General features: G+C 44.4%; 1 protein-coding gene across 6 annotated transcripts in view; it reads left to right on the plus strand.

Moving 5' to 3' along the window:
* Positions 1 to 23,100, plus strand: part of YTHDC1 (YTH N6-methyladenosine RNA binding protein C1) — a 119,663-nt gene that overhangs the window by 91,321 nt on the left and 5,242 nt on the right. For 3 of the 6 annotated variants that reach the window (XM_077275944.1, XM_077275927.1, XM_077275959.1), the window contains 5 exons: positions 3,278 to 3,360; positions 5,953 to 5,989; positions 6,066 to 6,105; positions 6,630 to 6,704; positions 10,745 to 10,879. In XM_077275944.1, coding sequence (XP_077132059.1) covers positions 3,278 to 3,360; positions 5,953 to 5,989; positions 6,066 to 6,105; positions 6,630 to 6,704; positions 10,745 to 10,879 — 370 coding nt within the window. The remainder of the gene's footprint in view (positions 1 to 3,277; positions 3,361 to 5,952; positions 5,990 to 6,065; positions 6,106 to 6,629; positions 6,705 to 10,744; positions 10,880 to 23,100) is intronic. The other 3 variants (XM_077275951.1, XM_077275937.1, XM_077275969.1) reach the window with 1 other exon arrangement.

Raw genomic sequence — 23,100 nt, forward strand, 5'->3', positions numbered from 1 at the left:
CACGTCAGGATTTCTTGCAGAAATTTTCCTGACAAAAACCGGACATTTCTGCCGCATGCATTTTTTCATGCGTTTTTGACGCGTTTTTTGTGCTTTTTTCCCCAAATGCATATAATTGCGGGAAAAACGCGGAAAATCCGCAAAATTAATGAACATGCTGCTTTTTTTACCGCGATGCGTTTTTTTCGCGGGAAAAAAACGCACCATGTGCTCAAAACATGCAGAATGCATTCTAAATGATAGGATGCATAATGTATGCGTTTTTAATGAGTTTTTATAGCGTTTTTATCTAAAAAAAAAAAGCGAAAAAACCTGAACGTGTGCACATACCGTAAAAGTTTTGTGTTTTAATATTTTTCCATTGGTGCTAGGACCCAGTCCTCATGGACCCTTTTTCCATTTCTGACCTGGATACCAGCTTGGTGTGTTCCTAAACTACTTGCACCACACCGTGCCCAAACAAGGTCTACCAGGGTTCCTATGTGAATACAAGTGGACTTCACACTGAATTTTCCTCCCTGGAGCGTGAGCTGATTATAATTTTTTTTTATTTTTTAAATCAGTACTATTTATGGTAAAATGAACTGGTCATTCAAAACTACAACTCCTCCCACAAAAAATGGCCCGTATATGGCTATGTCAACTGAAAGATAAAAATAAAGTTCTAGCTCTTGAAACAAGGGGAAGCAAAAGTGGAAAAAATCACCCGGTTGAGAAGGGGTTAATATTTCACCTATTACAGTAATGTCTCCTCCTCTTTGACTCCAATGACATTATACCCCATAGAACTGAACTATGGTATATATTGTTTTTCCAAAGAAGCAGCTATATAGTTTGTTGTAGACCCTCATACCCTCTATAGCAGGGGTGGGGAACCTCAGGCCCCAGGGCCATTCCCGGCCCTCGAAGACCTTTTATCAGGCCCCTGGGCAGATTCTCAAGGACCACATTCTTGGGCAGGGAGGTGTATTTTGATTGCCACAAGCTCATTAATTTCTTCTTGCTCTGTTAGCACACACACATGCAGTGTTCACTAATGAACATTGAAGGGCATGCAATGAAAGATTACGTCCTGAAACCTGAGTCAGGAGGTACTTTGTGGGCGGAGTTAGTACGGCCCCCGAAGGATGGTATAAATATCCAAATGGCCCTTGGCAGAAAAAAAGATTCCTCACCCCTGCTCTATAGGGTGACTTGTCCCCTCTCCTGACATTTATTTCAGTAAGTACTGCTATTCCCTATGTATAACAAGTTCTGGGTCACAGTGTCTTGGAACGATGCATTATGTCCCTGTTTATTACTCCTGGAAATGAGTGAAGAAGGCATTGTGACAGCAAGCTGTTACCATTTCTCTTGTTAATAAGCATTGGTTGGATGTTGTCAGCCGTGTTATTGTTCCCACTGTCTGTATATTCCTTTATTTGTAGGAGCAATAGCTGCACAATCTATATTGCTATGATCCAGGATTGTTGTTTTATGGGGAAAGCAAGTATTTTAGTCCAGACTTGTCAGAAAAGTAGATTGGTCTTTTAAAGTTAACCTGTCACTATGTAAATGCAGTCCAATCTGCCAATACCATGTTATAAAGCAGGAAGAGATAAGTGGATTGAGAATATAGTTTTGTGAGAAAATCTGTTTCATACATTTAATCCTCTGCTTTTTCTGGTTTTTTTGACCTAGTGGACAGTCCTATAAGTGACTGCCATCTTTGTATGTACTGTTATACAAAGAAAACAGTCACGGATGACACCGCCCACTGGACTGAAGATCCCAGAAAGGGCAGAGGTTTAACTAATGAAAAGTTATTCTGAATGTTTTCTCACAAAACTGTACAGTATGCTCTGCTCCCACTGCTCTATAACATTGTGCCTGCAGATTGGACTGCATTTTCACGGAGACGTGTTCCCTTGAAGGGAATTTGTCAGGTGGTCCCCCCATAGCAGACTAGTAGTTTGCAGAAATAGCGCTTGGGCAGCCCTTTCAGAATATCTAAAGTTTATGGCTGCCTTGTCCCGTTTTCTTGCTGTAAGCTCTGACCAGATCAGTTGCACGCCGGCTAGTCAAAGCATATGTAAATTAAAAGTAAATATTCACCCCTAGTCCCACCCATAATCCCTCCCAGCACTCTGCGTCGGGTATAGTGTGCAGTCAGACTGGCGTATCACTCGCATGAGGATGGCATCGCAGTGCACAGACTGGCCCGGGACCTCTCCTCACTTGGGCGTGATGTATTACTATGCAGCTATACACTCAGGTCTGTAAAGCCGCTGGCCAGTCCAAGGATTGCCATGCTATCTTCGCGAGTAATGCTGCACCCTAACTATCACTGACGCTGAAGCAGAGGGTGCGAAGTGGTATTATGGGTGTGGGTAAGGGTGCATATTTACTTTTGATTTACATACCCTAAAGTAGCAGATGCATGATTGTGAATTGTCTGGAGCTTACAGCAAGACAACAGGACAAGGAACGGCAATAAACACTACATATTCTGAAAGGGCAGCCCAAGCCCTATTCCAGGATACTCTTTATACTCGCACACATGAGCGAATAAATTGGGCCGATTGCACTTGTCCAATCTTAAACTATGGGGCAGTGCACATCTGCTATTTTGCATGCAAAAACTATCACAGCATGTTGTTAATGGCTGCGAGAATCTGATTGCACGCACCCATACAAGTCTATGGGTGCGTGCAAATCATCGCCCTGCACTCGGATGTCACCTGAGTGCAGTGCGATTCCTGCAGGTGATGGGGGAAATTACTTTCTCGGTCTCCTCTGCACCTGTGCTGCAATTCTCTCATGACTCCAACCTTAGTCTGCGATGAAAAAAGTCACCTGACAGATTCCCTTTAAGATCTTGACACAAGGAGGAATTCGGCTGCTTATAGAATCGAGAGCAAGATGCCTTGACATATTCCCTTCTGTATGTAATGCTCATGTCACATTATATAATTATACATATACATTATAGGGCAGCGCACAATGATTTTAGGATTGCATTTTGTCTGTATGATAAGCTTTATTATATACAAAGGAGTATGACACTTCTGCCTGTATTGTTAGGTACAATTGCTTACGATTGCCGGGTGTTGCGCGGTTAGTTGTGTGAGCATGAAGCACAGTGATCATTGCTATTGCCTGTGTTTAATTCTAAAAAATGTCAGGCTTTTTTTTTTTTTTTTTTTTATTTCATTTCAGACTGCCTCTCTTCAGGTATGTACTAAGAAAAGAAATGTCACCAAGTTTTCTGTTTAATTCTTACATTTAATTTATATAGGCGTCGGCCAGAAGATTATGATATTCATAACAACCGAAAGAAACCGAGAGTTGACTATCCCCCCGAGTTTCACCAGCGACAAGGTTAATATGTGTTGCTACTCTAAACTCCTCTGAGACAAGCTTCCATCAAAACAATTTCTGCTCACATAAGGGATTGCTTGCTTTTTTTTTTCCCCCTCAGCCCTCTAACTGAGGAATGGATACATTGCTGCAGACCTTAGGACTACGCTATGAATGTTTGCTAGATGCAATCTCTTTTGTCACTGCTATCCATAACTCCCATACAGGGGAATAAAGATAGTGGCTTAGATGTGAGGCCACCTACATGCACTATATTCACTGCATGACTTAAATGAGTATTCCCATCTCCAAGAACCTATCCCAATATGTATTGGGTATAATAATATTAGCAAATTCCTCAAATTAGAAATGTAGTATAGTTTTACTGATTCGCTATGTCTTTCCTCATGTGCAGACATTGCAGGACCTCAGGTATCCATGGTAACGTCCACTGATAGTGACAATTGGCTGTTTGCTAGAGGTTGTAATAATGGATACCTAAGGTCAATGCCTGCACATGAGGAAAGAGACATTGCGAATCAGAAAAACTACTAAATTTCTAATTGGAGGTATTTGCTAATATTATTATTATTGCAACTAATACATATTGGGAAAGGATCTTGGAGATAGGAATACCCCTTTATGTCTGTAAAAGTCCAGTCTATCAAAGCCTAAAACTAATTAACCCATATAGTAGAAGTCTTTAAAAGGCGTAAAAGCAAAAATGTTACCGTTCTCTTGGCAATGGCAACAGACGTCTTCATGATTGTTTTTTTTTTCTTTTATGATGGTATGTCATTTTTACCATACAATGCGCACCGTAAAAGGAATACTGACCGAGTGACTGCGGGCTTATCGATTTGGATCAGACAATCCCTTTAAATGCTACTGTTAGAAATTGACAGATTGTTGGAGGCAATCACTGACGGCCGCTTTTAAAGGGATTCTGTCATCAGGTATTTGCTAATCAGTTTGAGAGCAGGATGATGTAGGAAAAAAAAAAGCGTTTTATCTTATGCAGATCTAGAAGTTCTCTGAATTCTGAGCTCTGTATAATCCTGTCCACACCACTGATTGGCAGCTGTGTGCAATATGCATAAAGCTGCCAATCACTGGTGGTGGCTTAGTTGGATTACATGGCAGCAGGTTTTATAGTCCTAGAGTTATCTCTCGCTGCTGACAGTGATTTTATGAAAACTACACTAATCAGCCAAGTAAGTGATTCATAGCTGGAATCTGGATCTCTGGCACTACATCATGCTGCTCTCAGATTAGGTAGCAGAAACCTGGTGACGGATTCCTCTTAAAATATGCTCTGGCATATCCAGTGCTTGAATGGAGTGATGGTCATGGATAGCAGCGTACAGTGCTGAACTGCACTCCATCCAGAGTTCTGATTTCCTGCAACCATCAGAGGCTTATCACCCAACCTGTGAACAGATCACAACATGATTGGCCCACCAATGTGTTCTAAGGCTATGGCTTATACTGTATTGTGCATCTACTTCACATATAAACTACCACAATTTAAAATCCAGTACTTTATTCTTTTGCCCTTTACCATCAAGATGCAGTGTATCCCTTCACCTTAATCTTCCATTTCTGCACTTTCATTTTTTTACTCCACTTCTTCCAAGAGTCATACCTGGGGAAAGAAATAAAATTTTTATTGATACTATTTTGGCATACATGCAACATTTTTAATTTTTTCTTTTTATTGTGAGTGCAGCAACCAAAACATTCTTGCATATTTTTTTTACCCTTTTTAATGTAGGATTGAAAATTTTATGTAGAAAAGATTGGACTTTAACAGATGTAGCTATAACAGATGTTTTAAATTAAATTTTTAAAAGTTTACTTTCTAGTCCCATTAGGGGACTTGAATCTGGGATAGTTTGCCTGTACAATATAATGCAACACCACAGTTTTGCAGTTTATAGTGAAATCACGGTTCTCCTATGCAGCTCAGCTTGAGAAGATGCCAGTTACAGGGGCCTGATGAATGCTGCCATGATAACCCATTGGGTCCTTACTATCATTTGTCTGTAATTGGCAGCAGGATTTAAAATGTTAATGGGCAGTGATTGTCACGACCTCCGGCCTTTGCAGTCAGATGCTGGCTCTGTATCACAGCTGGTATCTTCTGGGTATGGTGTGGGCTCAACTCAACTCCTGAGTATGCTACATATAGCTTAAAGGGGTATTCCCATCTTCAAGATCCTATACCAATTACCAATATGTAGTAGGTGTAATATTATTAGCATTTACCTCCAATTAGAAATATAGCATGGTTATGACCACTCATATAGTGACAGACAGGTCTTAGTGGTCATAACTACAGATACCTAAGCTGCTGCAATGGCCTATATGAGGTAAACGACATGGCAAATCTGAAAAACAATACTACATCTCTAATTGGAGCTGTTTGCTAATATTATTACATCTACTGCATATTGGGATAGGATCTTGTAAATGGAAATTCCCCGTTTATCTTATGTGTTCTCGAAGAGATTTCAGATTCCTGAATATGGAATGTATTATGCAGTATAATCTTATTGACCAAACTTTTGTAGCAGTAAAACCTAATTACATGGTACATTTCTGTGTACTCAGGGTTTGTCAAGGATCCTCGCTTCCAAGAAGTGGACAGGTAAATAAATACCTTTTTTATTCAGTTTTCTATCCATGTGATATTTAGGTCTTATTCTTCTTCTATTTTTCCGCAGGAGATTTACTGGAGTTCGCAGAGATGTATTTTTAAATGGAGTAAGTGAAGTTTTGTGGGTTTTTCTTTCTCCCAATATGAACATTTTTTGCTATTCAATGTCAACATAAAAAATATCTAGTCTTATTATTTAAGGGGTATTGTCAAGTTGTCTCTTGAGTAGCTTACAATTCTGTAGTCTTCTTACTTCCTGGCTGCTTGGGGTGAGGCATTCCTCATTGAATGACCTTTCTGGTGAATTTCAAGCACTTTTCCCAGAAAACTGAGAGCTATGATTAGGAGATTTGTTCTGGAAGTTGCCTGTGCCAGGACTGATGAACCACTTGGTTAGGATCTGGATAAAGGTGAGGGATAACGGCTGTATAGAAATCAATGGGCTGTGATCTTATTTTTTATTCTGTCTAATAGCGCAATTAAATAACATGAGACTACCCCTTTAATTTTGTATGCGTGCTAGATTTCTAAATAATTGTATTGCATTGGAATAATTGCATTGTAGTATCTTAGTTCAAAGGCTGTTCTTAGTCATATCAAGTAAAATGTTGTGTTTTTTTTTTTTTTTTTGGTTTTTCCCCAGTCATACAACGACTATGTGAGAGAGTTCCATAATATGGGGCCACCTCCACCATGGCAGGGAATGGTTTGTATTGTAATCTTGTTACATTGGCGTAGGGGTGGGCAGTTAATTTTCACGAGCAGCCACGTGAGAGACCATTAGTTGTGAAAGTCCGAACCAGTAGACTCGAATTTGATTCTGCTCAATGTTAATAATTGCATAGAATTTATATTAATAATTGTAACGCTTAATATTGAGCAGACTTAAGTAGGCAAACACCCTTTCTCCCCCTTCATAAACTGTAGGGGCCCTCACGCACATTCGCGCACCCACGTGCACACACCTTTTTCTCGTTCCCCCAGCTCTCTGCTCCAGTCTTTGCTGTGTGCACTGACATTCTGCACAGCAGATGTGATATAGTGATGTCTTTGTCTATTGTTTTTTGCACATACTGAATGGTGGAGGGAGGTGTCGGCTCCCTCCGCCATCATTATACTCGTGAGGATGCAGATAGCAGTGAAATCAGGATGCTGTGTGGTGTAGGGCAGCCTGGGAGCCAGTGTGTTCTGCCCTTGAGCTGTTTGTTGACGGGCCAGACTGGAACAGCCAATGTGCTTAGGACATTTACTAAACCCAAATAAAACACAGAGAGAGCCAATGTGGGTGGAGTCATAGTACAGAATTACTGGCAGCACTATGATATAAATATAGAGAGAGAGAATATGTGTGTATATATATATATATATATATATATATATATATATATATATATATATATATATATATATATATATATATATATATGTAGAGAGAGAGAGGTGTGTGTGTGTGTATATAGATATATAGATATATATATATATATATATATATATATATATATATATATATATATATATATATATATATATATATATATATATAGAGAGAGAGAGAGAGAGACCTTATATACTCGAGTATAAGCCGACCCCCCCCCCCCCTAATTTTGCCACAAAAAACTGGGAAAACTTAATGACTCAAGTATAAGCCTAGGGTGGAAAATGCAGCAGCTACTGGTAAATTTCAAAAATAAAAATAGATACCAGTAAAAGTAAAATTACTTGAGACATCAGTAGTTTAAGTGTTTTTGAATATTCATATTGAATCAGGAGCCCCATATAATGCTCCATACAGTTCATGATGGCCCCATAAGATGCTCCATATTAAAATATGCCCCATATAATACTGCACAAATGTTGATTATGACCCCATAAGATGCTCCATACAGACATTTGCCCCATACAATGCTGCACAAATGCTGATTATGGCCCCATAAGACGCTCCATAGACACATTTGCCCCGTATAATGCTCCACAAATGTTGATTATGGCCCCATAAGATGCTCCATAGAGATATTTGCCCCATATAATGCTGCACATGGCCCCATACAGATATTTGCCCCATATAATGCTGCACATAGCTCCATAAGATGCTCCATACAGATATTTGCCCCATATAATGCTGCACATGGCTCCATAAGATGCTCCATACAGATATTGGCCCCATATGATGCTGCACATGGCCCCATACAGATATTTGCCCCATATAATGCTGCACATGGCCCCATACAGATATTTGCCCTATATAACGCTGCACATGGCCTCATACAGATATTTGCCGCATATAACGCTGCACATGGCCCCATAAGATGCTCCATACAGATAATTGCCCCATGTAACGCTGCACATGGCCCCATAAGATGCTCCATACAGATAATTGCCCCATGTAACGCTGCACATGGCCCCATAAGATGCTCCATACAGAAATTTGCCTCATATGCTGTTGCTGCGATTAAAAAAAATCACATACTCACCTCAGGCCCCCAGCACTTGCTATACTCACCTTTCCCGTTCCATTGCTGACTGCCGCTGTCTTCCCGTCCTCTGCACTGACATTCAGGCAGAGGGCGGCATGCACTAATTGCGTCATCGCGTCCTCTGACCTGCGCATCACTGCAGAGGACGGGAAGACACAGCGGTGGAACGAGGAGCAGGTGAATATCGCGCACTGCCCCCGTTATACTCACCTGCTCCTGGCGCCGTCGCTGCACGTCTGTTCCCCGGCGCCGACAGCTTCTTCCTGTATTGAGTGGGGTCCATATTCATTACTGTAATGAGTGGTACCATGAGACCGCTCAATACAGGAAGAAGGTGGGGCGCCGGGGAAAAGACATGCAGGGACCACGCCAGGAGCAGGTGAGTATCATTACACAGCTCCTCTCCCCCTCCCCTGCCGACCCCTGGGTATGACTTGAGTACAAGTGGGCTGAAAATCTCGGCTTATACTCGAGTATATACGGTAGATATAGAGAGAGATTGTGTGTGTGTACATATATATATATTATATATGTGTATGTATGTATATATATATATATATATATATATATATGTGTATATATATAATATGTATGTATATATGTATGTATGTGTATATATATGTATGTATGTATATATATATACATATGAGAGAGATGTGTGTATATAGAGATATAGATATATAGAGAGGTGTGTATATATAGATAGAGATATGTGTATATATATATATATATATATGTATATATACATATATGAGGTGTGTGTATATATAGATAGAGATATGTGTATATATATATATGTGTGTATATATATATATATATATATATATATATATATATATATATATATATATATATATATATATATATATATATATATATATATTAGATAGATAGAGATATATATATAGAGAGATACAGTACAGCAGACCTAAACTTTGATTCCTAACAAACGCCTTTCCAGTTGTAGCTCTCTTCTCATAGTTGTGATGAGGCACAGCTCTGCAGCAGAGCTGACAACACTAGCACTTCAGCTACCATCTAACAGGCAGCCAATGTGGGTGGAGTCATAGTACAGAATTACTGGCAGCACTATGAGAGGTAAACTAAATCTGCAGATGTTTGTAATGCTAGCTTCCCCTCTGCTGTATAGTGTTAGATATCATACACAGCTCTGCAGTGAGAGCAGGAGACTAGATTCCTCTTCTTTCATTACATTACAGTATCCGCACATGTTTCCCATCAGTAACACCTCCTTTCTTTTAAAACAAGCTCTAAAAGCAGAATCTTGGGGAGACTTGTGTTCTGCCCAGATAACTTAACAGCTCATTTACATATAGATGTTCATATAGATGGCTTAGAATTGCAGATCCTACTGACACATTCCCTTTTGGGGTATGTGCACACGTAGGTGGGTGTCTGCGGATTTTTTCGCACCTGTTTTTGTAAATCTGCAGGTAAACCGCACTGTGGAATTACCGCGGATTTACCGCAGTTTTTGTGCGGGTTCCACCTGCGGTTTTACACTTGCGGATTCCTATTATGGAGCAGGTGTAAACCGCTGCGGAATCCGCACAAAGAATTGACATGCTGCGGAATGTAAACCACGGCGTTTCCGCGCGTTTTTTTTCCGCAGCATGTGCACTGCGGTTTTTGTTTTCCATAGGTTTACATGGTACTGTACAACGCATGGAAAACAGCTGCAGATCTGCAGCATCAAAACCGCTGCGGATCCGCTGCAAAATCCGCACCGTGTGCACATAGCCTCAAGAGGAAGTTGGAACTCTGCAGTTAGTCAGCAGAGTATTAGAATACATTAAAAATGCCATGTGCTCTGCAGTGTTACACAGTATGTGACTGTTGCTGTGGTTGAAAAGAACTTCTAATTTTCAATAATATCCAGTTGATCGTGAGACATGTAGAAGGGAAAAAATTTAATGTACTGATTTGTACAGTAGTGCCATCATATTACAATACCACTCTGAAGATCAGTGAGCTCTTTAGATTGAGCCATTATTTCACAAATGTTAGTAAGAGCAAATTACATGGCTGTTAGGTACTGGATTTTACATAGCTGTGGTAATGGGAATGAAAGAACTGAGTTCAATAATTGAGGCATGTCACGATTCTTCTGTTCATGTAATGTACCTGCAGAATGTTTTTGTTACTTTTGAAATTGTCTCATTTTATTGGAGAATTATTTTTTCTGTATACAGTATTTCTGTGAATGCATCTAGGATTTGTCATAAATGCTCCCTTCCTCTTTCCTCTTCAGCCTCAATATCCTGCAATGGAGCAACCTCCACATCACCCGTATTATCAACATCATGCTCCCCCTCCTCAAGCACATCCACAGTTTTCAGGTCACCATCCAGTTCAGCATGATGCACGTTACCGGGATAAACGGGTTGTAAGTTATGATGTATATTTTTCCATACTCTATATTATGTTTTGATATCAATGGACTTCAATGAAATAAAATTGAACTCTTGCAGTTCTCACACTGGCCTTTAGAGTTGTTCTAGAAACTTCCTGTTCTTTCAATAAATTCCTGTTCTTTCAATAAATTCACATGTACATTAGCAGCAATAGACTGACTCTGGCCTCATCTCTTTGCATTAAAGCATCTAAGAGTTTGTGCAAAGATCATTGTGAAGGCAGGGGAAGCTTTGTGAATGTTGGATTCTGTGTTATCAGTTGTGTATGAAGGTGTTACTGGTCAGTGAAAACTGGCCTCTGAGACTGCTGAAAATTCTTCCTCCAGAAGGCTACAGTAAGAGTCTAAAATGGCCCCATTGGCCAGTGTGGAAATTTCACTATATATTATATTACAGATATCTAACTTTATATATACCGTATATACTCGAGTATAAGCCGACCCCCCCTAATTTTGCCACCAAAAACTGGGAAAACTTAATGACTCGAGTATAAGCCTAGGGTGGAAAATGCAGCAGCTACCGGTAAATGTCAAAAATAAAAATATGTACCAATAAGAGTAAATTTGAGACATCAGTAGGTTGTTTTTGAATATCCATATTGAATAAGGAGCCCCATATAATGCACCATACAAAATATGCCCCATATAATGCTCCATACAGTTTGATGGGCCCCATAAGATGCTCCATATTAAAATATGCCCCATATAATGCTGCACAAATGTTGATTAAGACCCCACAAGATGTTCCATAGAGACATTTGCCCCATACAGTGCTGCACAAATGCTGATTATGGCCCTATAAGATGCTCCATACAGACATTTGCCCCATATAATGCTGCACGAATGCTGAGTATGGCCTCATAAGATGCTCCATAGACACATTTGCCCCGTATAATGCTGCACAAATGCTGATTATGGCCCCATAGGATGCTCCATACAGACATTTGCCCCATATAATGCTGCACGAATGCGGAGTATGGCCCCATAAGATGCTCCATAGACACATTTGCCCCTTATAATGCTGCACAAATGCTGATTATGACCCCATAAGATGCTCCATAGACACATTTGCCCCGTATAATGCTGCACAAATGCTGATTATGGCCCCATAAGATGCTCCATAGAGATATTTGCCCCCATATAATGCTGCACATGGCCCCATAAGAGGCTCCATACAGATATTTGCCCCCATATAATGCTGCACATGGCCCCATAAGATGCTCCATACAGATATTTGCCCCCATATAATGCTCCATATGCTGTTGCTGTGATCAAAAAAAAATCACATACTCCTCTCGTCGCTCAGGCCCCCGGCACTTGCTATATTCACCTGTCCAACGTTCCACCGCTGTGTCTTCCGCGTCCTCTGCACTGACTGTTCAGGCAGAGGGCGGGCGCATACTAATCGCGTCATCGCGCCCTCTGACCTGAGTGTCAGTGCAGAGGACGCCGAAGACGAAGCGGCGCCGACTTTGGAACGGGGGACAGGTGAATATGCCCCCGTTATACTCACCTGCTCCTGGCGCGGTCCCTGCTTCTCCGGGCGCCGGCAGCTTCTTCCTGTATTGAGCGGTCACATGGTACCGCTCAATACAGTAATGAATACGCTGCTCCACCCTTATGGGAGTGGAGTCAGGTCCATATTCATTACTGTAATGAGCGGTACCATGTGACTGCTCAACGCTGGAAGAAGCTGCCGGTACCCGGAGAAGCAGGGACCGCATCGGGAGCAGGTGAGTATGATTAGACAGCTGCCGCTCCCCCCTCCCCTGCCGACTCCTGGGAATGACTCCGAGTATAAGCAGAGAGGGGCAATTTCAGCCTAAAAAAATGGGCTGAAATTCTCGGCTTGTCCTTGAGTATATACGGTACACACATACAGTGCCTTGTGAAAGTATTCGGCCCCCCTGGAACTTTTCAACCTTTTCCCACATATCATGCTTCAAACATAAAGATGCCATATGTAAATTTTTGGTGAAGAATCAGCAACAAGCGGAACACAATTGTGAAGTTGAACGAAATGTATTGGTTATTTAAATTTTTTTTGTGGAAATTTAAAAACTGAAAAGTGGGACGTGCAATATTATTCAGCCCCTTTAACTTAATACTTTGTTGCGCCACCTTTTGCTGCGATTACAGCTGCAAGTCACTTAGGGTATGTCTCTATCAGTTTTGTACATCGAGAGACTGAAATTATTGCCCATTCTTCCTTGGCAAACAGATCAAGCTCAGTGAGGTTTGATGGAGATCGTTTATGAACAGCAGTTTTCTTTCTCGCTTCATTGGGGGACACAGGTAACCATGGGTGTATGCTGCTGTCACTAGGAGGCTGACACTATGCAAATAAAGAAGAAGTAACTCCTCCCCGGCAGTATACACCCTCCGACAGGCACCAGGCAACTCAGTTTTTGCTTAGTGTCTGTAGGAGGCGGACCTGGATCTAACACCAGATCCGCATTTCTTTTACAGGGATTTGTTGTTTGTTTTTAATAATTTCCCCTTTCTTTTTCAGATACTTTCTTCAGGGTAACAGGGTGCAGTTTTCTCACCCTGTCTTCCCCACTTTGAGCGACCGAGAGAGCAGTGTGGTATCACCCACATCGCACCCTCTCGGACCCGCTGGGCAGGACTTTGTCCCCTGTCACCCATTCGGGTGTTCAGGGTGACCCTTTCTTCGGTGGCCAGTCCTGCCCGTTTCCCCTCCTCATCCCTCTCCTCGGAGCGGGCTGAGAGGAAGACGGCGGTCACATCCAGTGACCCTCTCCCCCTGTTCAGGGGTCGACGCCGTCTTCTGCGCCGGAGAGTCGTGGCGCGGGAAGGAGGACTACTTCCAGGACCCTCTATCTACCAGGGATCCTGATGATTCCTCATCTGCAGGTAGGGAATCTTCAATCAACAAACCCCCCATCCCCACCCCCACCAATACCCTGCCCAGCGGCGATCTCCTCTTACCATAGGGGAGCATCTGAAAGGGAAGTGGGCTGCATATTCGGCCGTTGAGACCACGTAGGAATGAGAGCAGGAAGGCTGGCATCTTTTCCCTCCTTATTCAAACTTGCAGGCTCGTTCGCCCGCCATTTCTCTCTGCCTCACTGTTTATCCCTTTCTTAGCGCTTGAGCGCCCTCTGGTGGTGGCCGGAATTAGTGCGGCCGGGATGTGCAGCGTCTCCCTGCTTTTCCTTTTCTTGCCGCTTGAGCGCCCTCTTGTGGCGGTCGACGGTATAGCGGCCGGATTGCTTTCAGTTTTACAGGGGGCGTTCCTTTCTTTCCCCCCTTCGGTCCTGTGCACGCCCACAGCGTCGCACTTTCTCCGCGCTCTTTTCTCCTGCTTCCTGCTCCCTGTCAGCGTGTCAGCGTCTGCTCATCGCGTGGGACACAGGATTTCTCGGGGGAACACAGGCACCTGCGGTTACCGCTGTCTTTCACCAGGCTCAGCGCTACCTCCTACTCCACCTGGCAGTATTCTCTGGCAAGGTAATATCCACCTATGTCCGACCCCACCCCGGCCTTTGCCCCTACGGCCATCCATTACGCCTGCGCTCACTGTAAGAAAAAGTGGGTTTCAGGTCAGCCATCTCCTTTCTGCCCGTCCTGCGTTCCTGCCACCATGTCAGCTCCCCTGGAAGCTTCAGGGTCCCGGGATGAGTGCACCCCCCTCCCCCGGAGTGGGCTGTTGCTATGTCTCAATCTGTGTCCGACCTGACTAAGGTTTCTCAGTCCCTGGTCCAGGCACTTGAACGCATCCCGCTTCTCTCTAATGCCACCAGTGCCACGAACGCCTCTCACGGCGATTCGCCCGCACCTGTCCTAGACTCTCACAGAGGCAGACCGGACAAAAGAGACAGAAAACGGACCTTATCTAGATCCTTCTCCAGTTCACCGGACCACATCGGGATTCACCTATCTGCCCGTTCCCCTTCCTCACAGGCGGACCTCGGGTCTGATGTCACTTCTCAGTCGGAATCTGACTCGGATGCAGATCAGACTTCCGGAACACAAGACATGGTTGATAGCCTTATTTCAGCTATCGTTCAGACGCTTGATCTTAAGGAGGATGAGGCAAGCTCTCAGGACGTCTCCGTTGCTTTTAAACGGATTGAACGTCCCTCTAGGGTTTTCCCTAATCACACACTCACTGGAAAAACCCTGGCAAGCGTTTCCCAGGCAGGAAACTGCTTGATGTGTTATACCCTTTTCACTCCGACCTGGTCCCTAAGTGGTCCGAGTCTCCTAAGGTCGACCCGCCTGTGTCCAGGCTATCCTCACAGACAGTTCTGTCTATTCCGGACGCGGCTTCCCTTAAGGACCCCTCGGACAGACAAATCGAGGCGCTAGCAAAATCAGCATTTGAGGCCTCCGGAGCCTCCCTTTGCCCTATTTTCGCCTCATCATGGGTAGCCAAGGCTGTATCAGCCTGGGCCAAGACCCTGCGCAGGGGCATTTCGGCCTCTGCTCCTGCTGAAGAACTGTCTGAATTAGCGGATCAGATTTCACTGGCAGGAAAATACCTGATGAATGCCTCCCTTGATGCAGCGGCCTGCTCTACCAGGGCTAATGGCAACATTGTCGCCATTCGCCGGATTCTTTGGTTAAAGGCGTGGAACGCTGACCTCGCATCTAAGAAATCGCTCACGGGTCTGCCCTTCCAGGGCTCCAGACTCTTCGGCTCGCAGCTAGATCAAATGATCTCGGACGCTACTGGCGGTAAGAGTACCTCCTTACCCCAGTCCAAGCCTAAACGTCCCTTCAACAGGAGGGGTCCCCAGTCCTTTCGTCCCTTTCGGTCTTTTGCCTCTTCGGGAAACCCCGTCCAGGACCGTTCCTCCTCACAAGGGGACCGAAGAAAACCTTCTTTCAGGCCTCCGCCACGCTGGAGAGCCAAGAGCCACCCCGCAAAACCATCGGGATCTCGGGGCCGCAGGTTTTCTAATAAATGACGGGTCGCCCCCACCTGGAACTCCTTCCAGGGTGGGAGGCCGCCTTCTTCTATTCTCAGAGGTTTGGCTTTCAGTAGTCGACGACGCCTGGGTCAGGGAGATCGTCACATCAGGCTACAAAATAGAATTTTCTTCGCCCCCAGGAAGACGTTTCATGCTCTCTCGTCCTCCCAAAAAGCCCTCTCATCTCCCAGGGCTTCTCCAAGCCGTCGATTCGCTCCTCGCCTCGGGAGTCGTAGTGCCGGTGCCTTTTCGTCACCGGTTTTCCGGGTTTTATTCAAACCTGTTCGTGGTTCCAAAAAAGGACGGCTCTCTCCGTCCGATTCTGGATCTCAAACGATTGAACCGCCACCTTCGGATTCAACACTTCAAAATGGAATCTCTGCGCTCGGTGATCGCGTCCATGGAGCCGGGAGAGTTTCTGTGCTCAGTGGACATTCGGGATGCGTACCTTCACATTCCTATTTGCGTGCAGCATCAGAGGTTCCTCCGATTCGCGATCAGGGAACATCATTACCAGTTCACTGCCCTCCCCTTCGGGCTGGCATCTGCTCCCAGGGTCTTTACGAAGGTCATGGCAGCTGTCATGGCCATCCTGCGTTCAAAAGGGATTCTGGTAATCCCATACCTCGACGACCTATTGATCAAGGGCTCATCCCAGGGGGATTGCAGCCAGAGCCTCCATCTTACTCTGGACACCTTAGTTCGCCTAGGCTGGTTGATCAACTACCAGAAGTCTTCCTTGATTCCAACCCAACGGCTGGAGTTCCTAGGCATGGAATTCGATGCCTTTCGGGCTCAGGTCTTCCTTCCCAAGGAGAAGTTTCTTTCTCTTCGTCGGGGTGTCAGAGCGCTAAAGGGTCCGAGTCCTCTGTCCCTTCGTCTAGCCATGAGAGTTCTGGGGAGAATGGTCGCTTCTATGGAAGCGGTCCCCTATGCTCAGTTCCGCTCTCGTCCCCTCCAGCTGGCTCTTCTGTCTGCCTGGGACAGGAACCCGCTTTTCCTGGACCGTCCGTTTCGCCTCTCCCCCAGGGCGAGACAGTCTCTCTCTTGGTGGACGCTGTCCACCTCCATTCTGCGTGGGAGGTCATTTTTACCCCCCCACTGGCAGGTGATTACCACCGACGCCAGTCTCCAAGGTTGGGGAGCGGTCTTTCTCCACCTCACAGCCCAGGGCCGCTGGACTGCTCAAGAGGCGTGCCTCTCGATCAACCTCTTGGAAATCAGAGCCATCTTTCTAGCCCTCATCCGCTGGGAGTCTCTCCTTTCGGGAAAGCCGGTCCGCATTCAGTCGGACAACGCCACGGCCGTGGCATACATAAATCACCAAGGGGGAACTCACAGCAGTCAAGTCATGGCGGAAGTAGCAAAAATTTTCCGCTGGGCGGAGGGTCATGTTCCCTCTCTGTCAGCCGTCCACATCCCAGGGGTGGACAATTGGGAGGCCGACTTTCTAAGTCGCCAGGGCATCGTGGCGGGCGAGTGGTCTCTTCTTCCAGCAATCTTCAGCCAGATTTGCCAGTGGTGGGGCGTTCCGGACGTCGACCACAAAGTTCCCCAGTACGTCGCCAGGTCTCGGGACCCGATGGCCGTCGGATGCGACGCTCTCGTGATCTCTTGGGCCCAGTTCCGGATGCCCTATCTGTTCCCGCCTCTCCCTCTGATCCCAAGGGTCGTAAAGAAGATCAAGTCGGAAGGGGTCCCCGTACTCTTGGTAGCTCCAAATTGGCCTCGCAGAGCCTGGTACGCAGAGCTGATAAACATGTTATCGGATGTTCCGTGGAGACTTCCGGATCTTCCGGACCTTCTTTCACAGGGGCCTCTCTCCCACCCGAATTCTAGGTCGCTGAATTTAACGGTATGGCCGTTGAGGCCGCGGTCCTGAAGAACGCGGGTTTTTCTCATAGCGTCATCCAGACTATGATAAGAGCGAGAAAACCGGCCTCATCGCGTGTCTACCACAGATGTTGGAAGGCCTTTTTCCGGTGGTGTCAGGATAACAATCTGTTTCCTATGGCCTTTTCCCTTCCTTCCTTTCTCAGCTTTCTTCAAACGGGCCTAGATTCGGGTCTTTCCCTTAGCACCTTGAAGGGTCAGATCTCCGCTCTATCAATTCTTTTCCAAAGAGACCTGGCTTCCCTGCCTCAGGTGAGGACCTTCATCCAGGGGGTCGCTCATATAGCTCCCCCTTACCGGTCTCCTGTTGAGCCTTGGGATCTCAACCTCGTCTTAGATGCCCTGCAGCGGCCGCCCTTTGTACCGCTTCAGGATGTTTCCTTCTCGCTTCTATCCTGGAAGGTAGCCTTTTTGATCGCCATCACCTCCATTAGCAGGGTTTCAGAGCGGGCGGCTTTATCCTGTCGTTCTCCCTTTCTGGTCCTGCATCAAGACAAGGTGGTTCTTCGTCCGGTTCCTTCCTTCTTACCGAAAGTTGTCTCATCTTTTCATATCAACGAGGACATTGTCCTCCCGTCCTTTTGCCCTTCCCCGGTTCATCCATTGGAGAAATCCCTTCACAAGCTGGATGTGGTCAGGGCTATCCGGATTTACATCGCCAGAACTGCCTCTTTTCGTCAGGCCGATCCTCTGTTCGTCGTCTCGGATGGGCGTCGAAAGGGTCTTCCTGCCTCCAAGTCCACGATTGCTCGTTGGATCCGTTCAGCGGTTTTGGAGGCATACCGCGTCCAAGACAAACAGCCTCCTTCGGGGGTGAAGGCTCACTCTACCCGGGCAGTGGGAGCTTCCTGGGCAGTTCGTCACCAAGCTTCGGCCTCGCAGGTTTGCAAGGCCGCTACGTGGTCTTCCATGCACACCTTTGTCAAATTCTACGGGGTGCATACTCAGGCTTCCGCGGACGCGAGCCTGGGTAGGAGGATACTGCAGGCGGCGGTTTCTCACCGGCCAACCTGACTCCTCTTTTTCTGCAGAATACCCGCCCTAGGGACTGCTTTGGGACGTCCCATGGTTACCTGTGTCCCCCAATGAAGCGAGAAAGAAAGAGGGATTTTTGGTTCTTACCGTAAAATCTCTTTCTTGGAGCCTTCATTGGGGGACACAGCACCCTCCCTTGAAGTTGTACCGTGTTGGCTAACGTGCCATTGTTGTGGGTTGGTACATAGGTTGAGTTTTATATTACCTGTTCCTACTACTGCTTTTGCACCAACTGAGTTGCCTGGTGCCTGTCGGAGGGTGTATACTGCCGGGGAGGAGTTACTTCTTTATTTGCATAGTGTCAGCCTCCTAGTGACAGCAGCATACACCCATGGTTACCTGTGTCCCCCAATGAAGGCTCCAAGAAAGAGATTTTACGGTAAGAACCAAAAATCCCTCTTTCAGCTCTTTCTACAGATTCTCGATTGTATTGAGGTCTGGACTTTGACTTGGCCATTCTAACACCTGGATACGTTTATTTGTGAACCATTCCATTGTTGATTTTGCTTTGTATGGGATCATTGTCTTGTTGGAAGACAAATCTCCGTCCCAGTTTCAGGTCTTTTGCAGACTCCAACAGGTTTTCTTCAAGAATGGTCCTGTATTTGGCTCCATCCATCTTACCATCAATTTTAACCATCTTCCCTGTCCCTGCTGAAGAAAAGCAGGCCCAAACCATGATGCTGCCACCACCATGTTTGACAAAGGGGATGGTGTGTTGAGGGTGATGAGCTGTGTTGCCTTTACGCCAAACATAACGTTTGGCATTGTTGCCAAAAAGTTTGATTTTGGTTTCATCTGACCAGAGCACCTTCTTCCATGTTTGGTGTGTCTCCCAGGTGGCTTGTTGCAAACTTTAAACAACACTTTTTATGGAAGGGAAATGGCTTTCTTCTTGCCGCTCTTCCATAAAGGCCAGATTTGTGCTGTGTACGACTGATTGTTGTCCTATGGACAGACTGTCCCACCTCAGCTGTAGATCTCTACAGTTCATCCAGAGTGATGATGGGCCTCGTGGCTGCATCTCTGATCAGTCTTCTCCTTGTTTGGGATGAAAGTTTAGAGGGACGGCCGGGTCTTGGTAGATTTGCAGTATGATACTCCTTCCATTTCAATATGATCGCTTGCACAGTGCTCCTTGGGATGTTTAAAGTTTTGGATATCATGTTGTATCCAAATCCGGCTTTAACCCCTTAATGACCGCCGATACGTCTTTTAACCCCTTCACCCCCAAGGGTGGTTTGCACGTTAATGACCGGGCCAATTTTTACAATTCTGACCACTGTCCCTTTATGAGGTTATAACTCTGGAACGCTTCAACGGATCCCAGTGATTCTGACATTTTCTTGTGACATATTGTACTTCATGATAGTGGTAAAATTTCTTTGATATTACATGCGTTTATTTGTGAAAAAAATGGAAATTTGGTGAAAATTTTGAAAATTTCGCAATTTTCCAACTTTGTATTTTTATGCAATTAAATCACAGAGATATGTCACACAAAATACTTAATAAGTAACATTTCCCACATGTCTACTTTACATCAGCACAATTTTGGAACCAATATTTTTTTTTGTTAGGGAGTTATAAGGGTTAAAAGTTGACCAGCAATTTCTCATTTTTACAACACCATTTTTTTTTAGGGACCACATCTCATTTGAAGTCATTTTGAGGGGTCTATATGATAGAAAATACCCAAGTGTGACACCATTCTAAAAACTGCACCCTTCAAGGTGCTCAAAACCACATTCAAGAAGTTTATTAACCCTTCAGGTGTTTCACAGGAATCTTTGGAATGTTTAAATAAAAATGAACATTTAACTTTTTTTCACAAAAAATTTACTTCGGCTCCAATTTGTTTTATTTTACCAAGGGTAACAGGAGAAAATGGACCCCAAAAGTTGTTGTACAATTTGTCCTGAGTACGCCGATACCCCATATGTGGGGGTAAACCACTGTTTGGGCGCATGGGAGAGCTCGGAAGGGAAGGAGCGCCGTTTGACTTTTCAATGCAAAATTGACTGGAATTGAGATGGGACGCCATGTTGCGCTTGGAGAGCCACTGATGTGCCTAAACATTGAAACCCCCCACAAGTGACACCATTTTGGAAAGTAGACCCCCTAAGGAACTTATCTAGAGGTGTGGTGAGCACTTTGACCCACCAAGTGCTTCACAAAAGATTATAATGCAGAACCGTAAAAATAAAAAATCATATTTTTTCACAAAAATTATCTTTTCGCCCCCAATTTTTTATTTTCCCAAGGGTAAGAGAAGAAATTGGACCCCAAAAGTTGTTGTCCAATTTGTCCTGAGTTCTTTGATACCCCATATGTGGGGGGAACCACCGTTTGGGCGCATGGGAGGGCTCGGAAGGGAAGGAGCGCCATTTGGAATGCAGACTTAGATGGAATGGTCTGCAGGAGTCACATTGCGTTTGCAGAGCCCCTAATGTACCTAAACAGTAGAAACCCCCCACAAGTGACACCATTTTGGAAAGTAGACCCCCTAAGGAACTTATCTAGATGTGTGGTGAGCACTTAGACCCACCAAAGGCTTCACAGAAGTTTATAATGCAGAGCCGTAAAAATAAAACACATTTTTCCCACAAAAATTATTTTTTAGCCCCCAGTTTTGTATTTTTCCAAGTGTAACAGGAGAAATTGGACCCCAAATGTTGTTGTCCAATTTGTCCTGAGTACGCTGATACCCGATATGTGGGGGGGGGGGGGGACCACCATTTGAGCGCATGGCAGAGCTTGGAAGGGAAGGAGCATCATTTGGAATGCAGACTTAGATGGATTGGTCTGCAGGCGTCACATTGCATTTGCAGAGCCCCTAATGTACCTAAACAGTAGAAACCCCCGACAAGTGACCCCATATTGGAAACTAGACCCCCCAAGGAACTTATCTAGATGTGTTGTGAGAACTTTGAACCCCCAAGTGTTTCACTACAGTTTATAACGCAGAGCCGTGAAAATAAAAAATCCTTTTTTTTCCCACAAAAATTATTTTTTAGCCCCCAGTTTTGTATTTTCCCAAGGGTAACAGGAGAAATTGGACCCCAAAAGTTGTTGTCCAATTTGTTTTGAGTACGCTGATACCCCATATGTTGGGGAAAACCCCTGTTTGGGCACACGAGAGAGCTTGGAAAGGAGGGAGCACTGTTTTACTTTTTCAATGCAGAATTGGCTGGAATTGAGATCGGACGCCATGTCGCGTTTGGAGAGCCCCTGATGTGCCTAAACAGTGGAAACCCCCCAAGTATAACTGAAACCCTAATCCAAACACATACCTAACCCTAATCCCAACGGTAACCCGAACCACACCTCTATCCCAGACACACCCCTAAGCCTAATCCCAACCCTATTCCCAACCGTAAATGTAATGCAAACCCTAACTTTAGCCCCAACCCTAACTTTAGCCCCAACCCTAACTGTAGCCTTAACCCTAGCCCCAACCCTAACCCTAATGGGAAAATGGAAATAAATACTTTTTTTTTATTTTTTAATTTTTCCCTAACTAAGGGGGTGATGAAAAGACGCTTTTTATTGCAAAAAATATTTTTTGCGTTACCACATTTTGAGCTATAATTTTTCCATATTTGAGTCCACAGTCATGTGAGGTCTTGTTTTTTGCGGGACGAGTTGACATTTTTATTGGTAACATTTTCGGGCACGTGACATTTTTTGATCGCTTTTTATTCCGATTTTTGTGAGGCAGAATGACCAAAAACCAGCTATTCATGAATTTCTTTTGGGGGAGGCATTTATACCGTTCCGCGTTTGGTAAAATTGATAAAGCAGTTTTATTCTTTGGGTCAGTACGATTACAGCGATACCTCATTTGTATCATTTTTTTATGTTTTGGCGCTTTTATACGATAAAAACTATTTTATAGAAAAAATAATTATTTTTGCATCGCTTTATTCTGAGGACTATAACTTTTTTATTTTTTTGCTGATGATGCTGTATGGCGGCTTGTTTTTTGCGGCACGAGATGACGTTTTCAGCGGTACCATGGTTATTTGTATTCGTGTTTTTGATCGCATGGTATTCCACTTTTTGTTTGGCGGTATGAGAATAAAGCGTTGTTTTTTGCCTCGTTTTTTTTTTTTTTACGGTGTTCACTGAAGGGGTTAACTAGTGATATAGTTTTATAGGTGGGGTTGTTACGGACGCGGCGATACTAAATATGTGTACTTTTATTGTTTGTTTTTTTATATATTTAGATTAAGAAATGTATTTATAGGAACAATATATTATTTTTATTTTTTGGAATTTTTTTTTACATTTTTTTTACACTATAACATTGCCCCAATATATTTT

The sequence above is a fragment of the Ranitomeya variabilis genome, chromosome 1 (assembly GCF_051348905.1).
Source record: "Ranitomeya variabilis isolate aRanVar5 chromosome 1, aRanVar5.hap1, whole genome shotgun sequence".
Classification (NCBI taxonomy): Eukaryota; Metazoa; Chordata; class Amphibia; order Anura; family Dendrobatidae; genus Ranitomeya; species Ranitomeya variabilis.